Source organism: Apostichopus japonicus, chromosome 4, assembly GCF_037975245.1.
Source record: "Apostichopus japonicus isolate 1M-3 chromosome 4, ASM3797524v1, whole genome shotgun sequence".
Lineage (NCBI taxonomy): Eukaryota > Metazoa > Echinodermata > Holothuroidea > Aspidochirotida > Stichopodidae > Apostichopus > Apostichopus japonicus.
In genome coordinates, this window is record NC_092564.1 from 19,903,308 (window position 1) to 19,905,040 (window position 1,733).

At 41.2% G+C, this 1,733-nt stretch overlaps 1 protein-coding gene across 5 annotated transcripts in view; it reads left to right on the forward strand.

Annotated features, from left to right (window-relative positions):
- Window positions 1-1,733, forward strand: part of LOC139966745 (dynein axonemal heavy chain 10-like) — an 85,486-nt gene that overhangs the window by 81,352 nt on the left and 2,401 nt on the right. For all 5 annotated transcript variants that reach the window (XM_071970069.1, XM_071970074.1, XM_071970071.1 and 2 more), the window contains one exon: window positions 662-807. In XM_071970069.1, the coding sequence (XP_071826170.1) occupies window positions 662-807 (146 nt within the window). The remainder of the gene's footprint in view (window positions 1-661; window positions 808-1,733) is intronic.

Below are 1,733 nucleotides of genomic sequence, written 5' to 3' on the forward strand. Positions count from 1 at the left end.
GATGGTTAATGTAACTTTGTTGTCTGTACTCCATCCCTGTAGTACCCCTACTTGTTACCCTTTATGCTCTCCGTGGAAGAAAGAAAAACTAGTTGCTCTGTAGTTTTTTTTTATTAAACAGTCATCTTTTAAAATGCATAGGATCATGAGAGAGTATTTATGCACACCTTAGCTCAAGTTTTGCATGCAAGCACACTAATATTTTGTATGATTTGAAAGGACAAGAAATTGTAAAATGTCTGCTTGAATGAACAAATATCTCATTCGTCATCTGTGCAGTAATAGCCAGATGACAACAACAGAATGTTAATCATGTGTTGCAGGTTTTACTAAGAGCCTAGCTTGTTGAGTTTAAGCACACACATAATATAGTTGTCTGAATAACAGTGGGCTTCCCACTTTTATATCTTTTTTTTTTTTCCTTCATGTTTTTTCTTACTATGAAAGAAGGTAAAATTTTATTCCATATTTTTCTGTTCTTATGTATGAACATGATTGAAGTGAAAGATTAGTCAAGGAAAGCATTTGATGCAAAGTTAATTTTAATACTGTAATTAAATAAAGTGAGATTCACAATATGCCCGTGTAGGGCCTTTTTTTTACGTATCAAAGTAAGAAGCCATACTAAACGTTATTATTCTTGACCGAATCCTCCTTCTAGGTTGTTTTGTGACTGGGCTGTACCTTGAAGGAGCTGCATGGAATAGAGAGGATGCATGTTTGATGAAACCAAAACCCAAACAATTGATTCAGGAACTACCAGTACTCAAGGTTATTCCAATCGAGAGCCATCGACTTAAGCTTCAGGTGAGAACAAATAGACCACCCCTCCCCCTCTCCTCGTGTCCCCTGTCTGGAGACATTGAACAAAAAAAAAACCATCAAGGGATTTATCTATAACAAACAGTGCTCTTTTTGTTGTTGTTCATCATTGTGTGGGTGGGGGAGGGTATATGGGGGTAGGGTATATGGGGGAGGGTATATGGGGGAGGGTATATGGGGAGGGTATATGGGGGTAGGGGGAGGGTATATAAGGGTATATGGGGGAGGGTATATGGGGGTAGGGGGAGGATATATGGGGGTAGGGGAGGGTATATGGGGGTAGGGGAGGGTATATGGGGGTAGGGGGAGGGTACATGGGGGTAAGGGAGGGTGTATGGGGGTAGGGGAGGGTATATGGGGATAGGGGGAGGGTATATGGGGGTAGGGGAGGGTATATGGGGGTAGGGGAGGGTATATGGGGATAGGGGAGGGTATATGGGGGTAGGGGAGGGTATATGGGGGTAGGGGAGGGTATATGGGGGTAGGGGAGGGTATATGGGGGTAGGGGAGGGTATATGGGGGTAGGGGAGGGTATATGGGGGTAGGGGAGGGTATATGGGGTAGGGGAGGGTATATGGGGGTAGGGGAGGGTATATGGGGGTAGGGGAGGGTATATGGGGGTAGGGTGATAAGAAGACAGAACTAGGGAAAGTTTTGGGAAGTAATGGTTTTTTGTACATCTCTGAATTTCAGTCATTTCAAGTCTCTCTCAATATCTCTACTGACCCTCTCTACCCAATATGAACCTTAATATATAGTTTTATTATAAATGTAATAAATGATATGCCGGTACTTGGTATTGCAAATTAAATAATAATAAATGTAACAAATCATATGCCAGTAATTGTTAATACAAGTTAAATAATATTGATTTTAAAAAAAAACAAACATTTTGCCCCTTTTTTAAATAG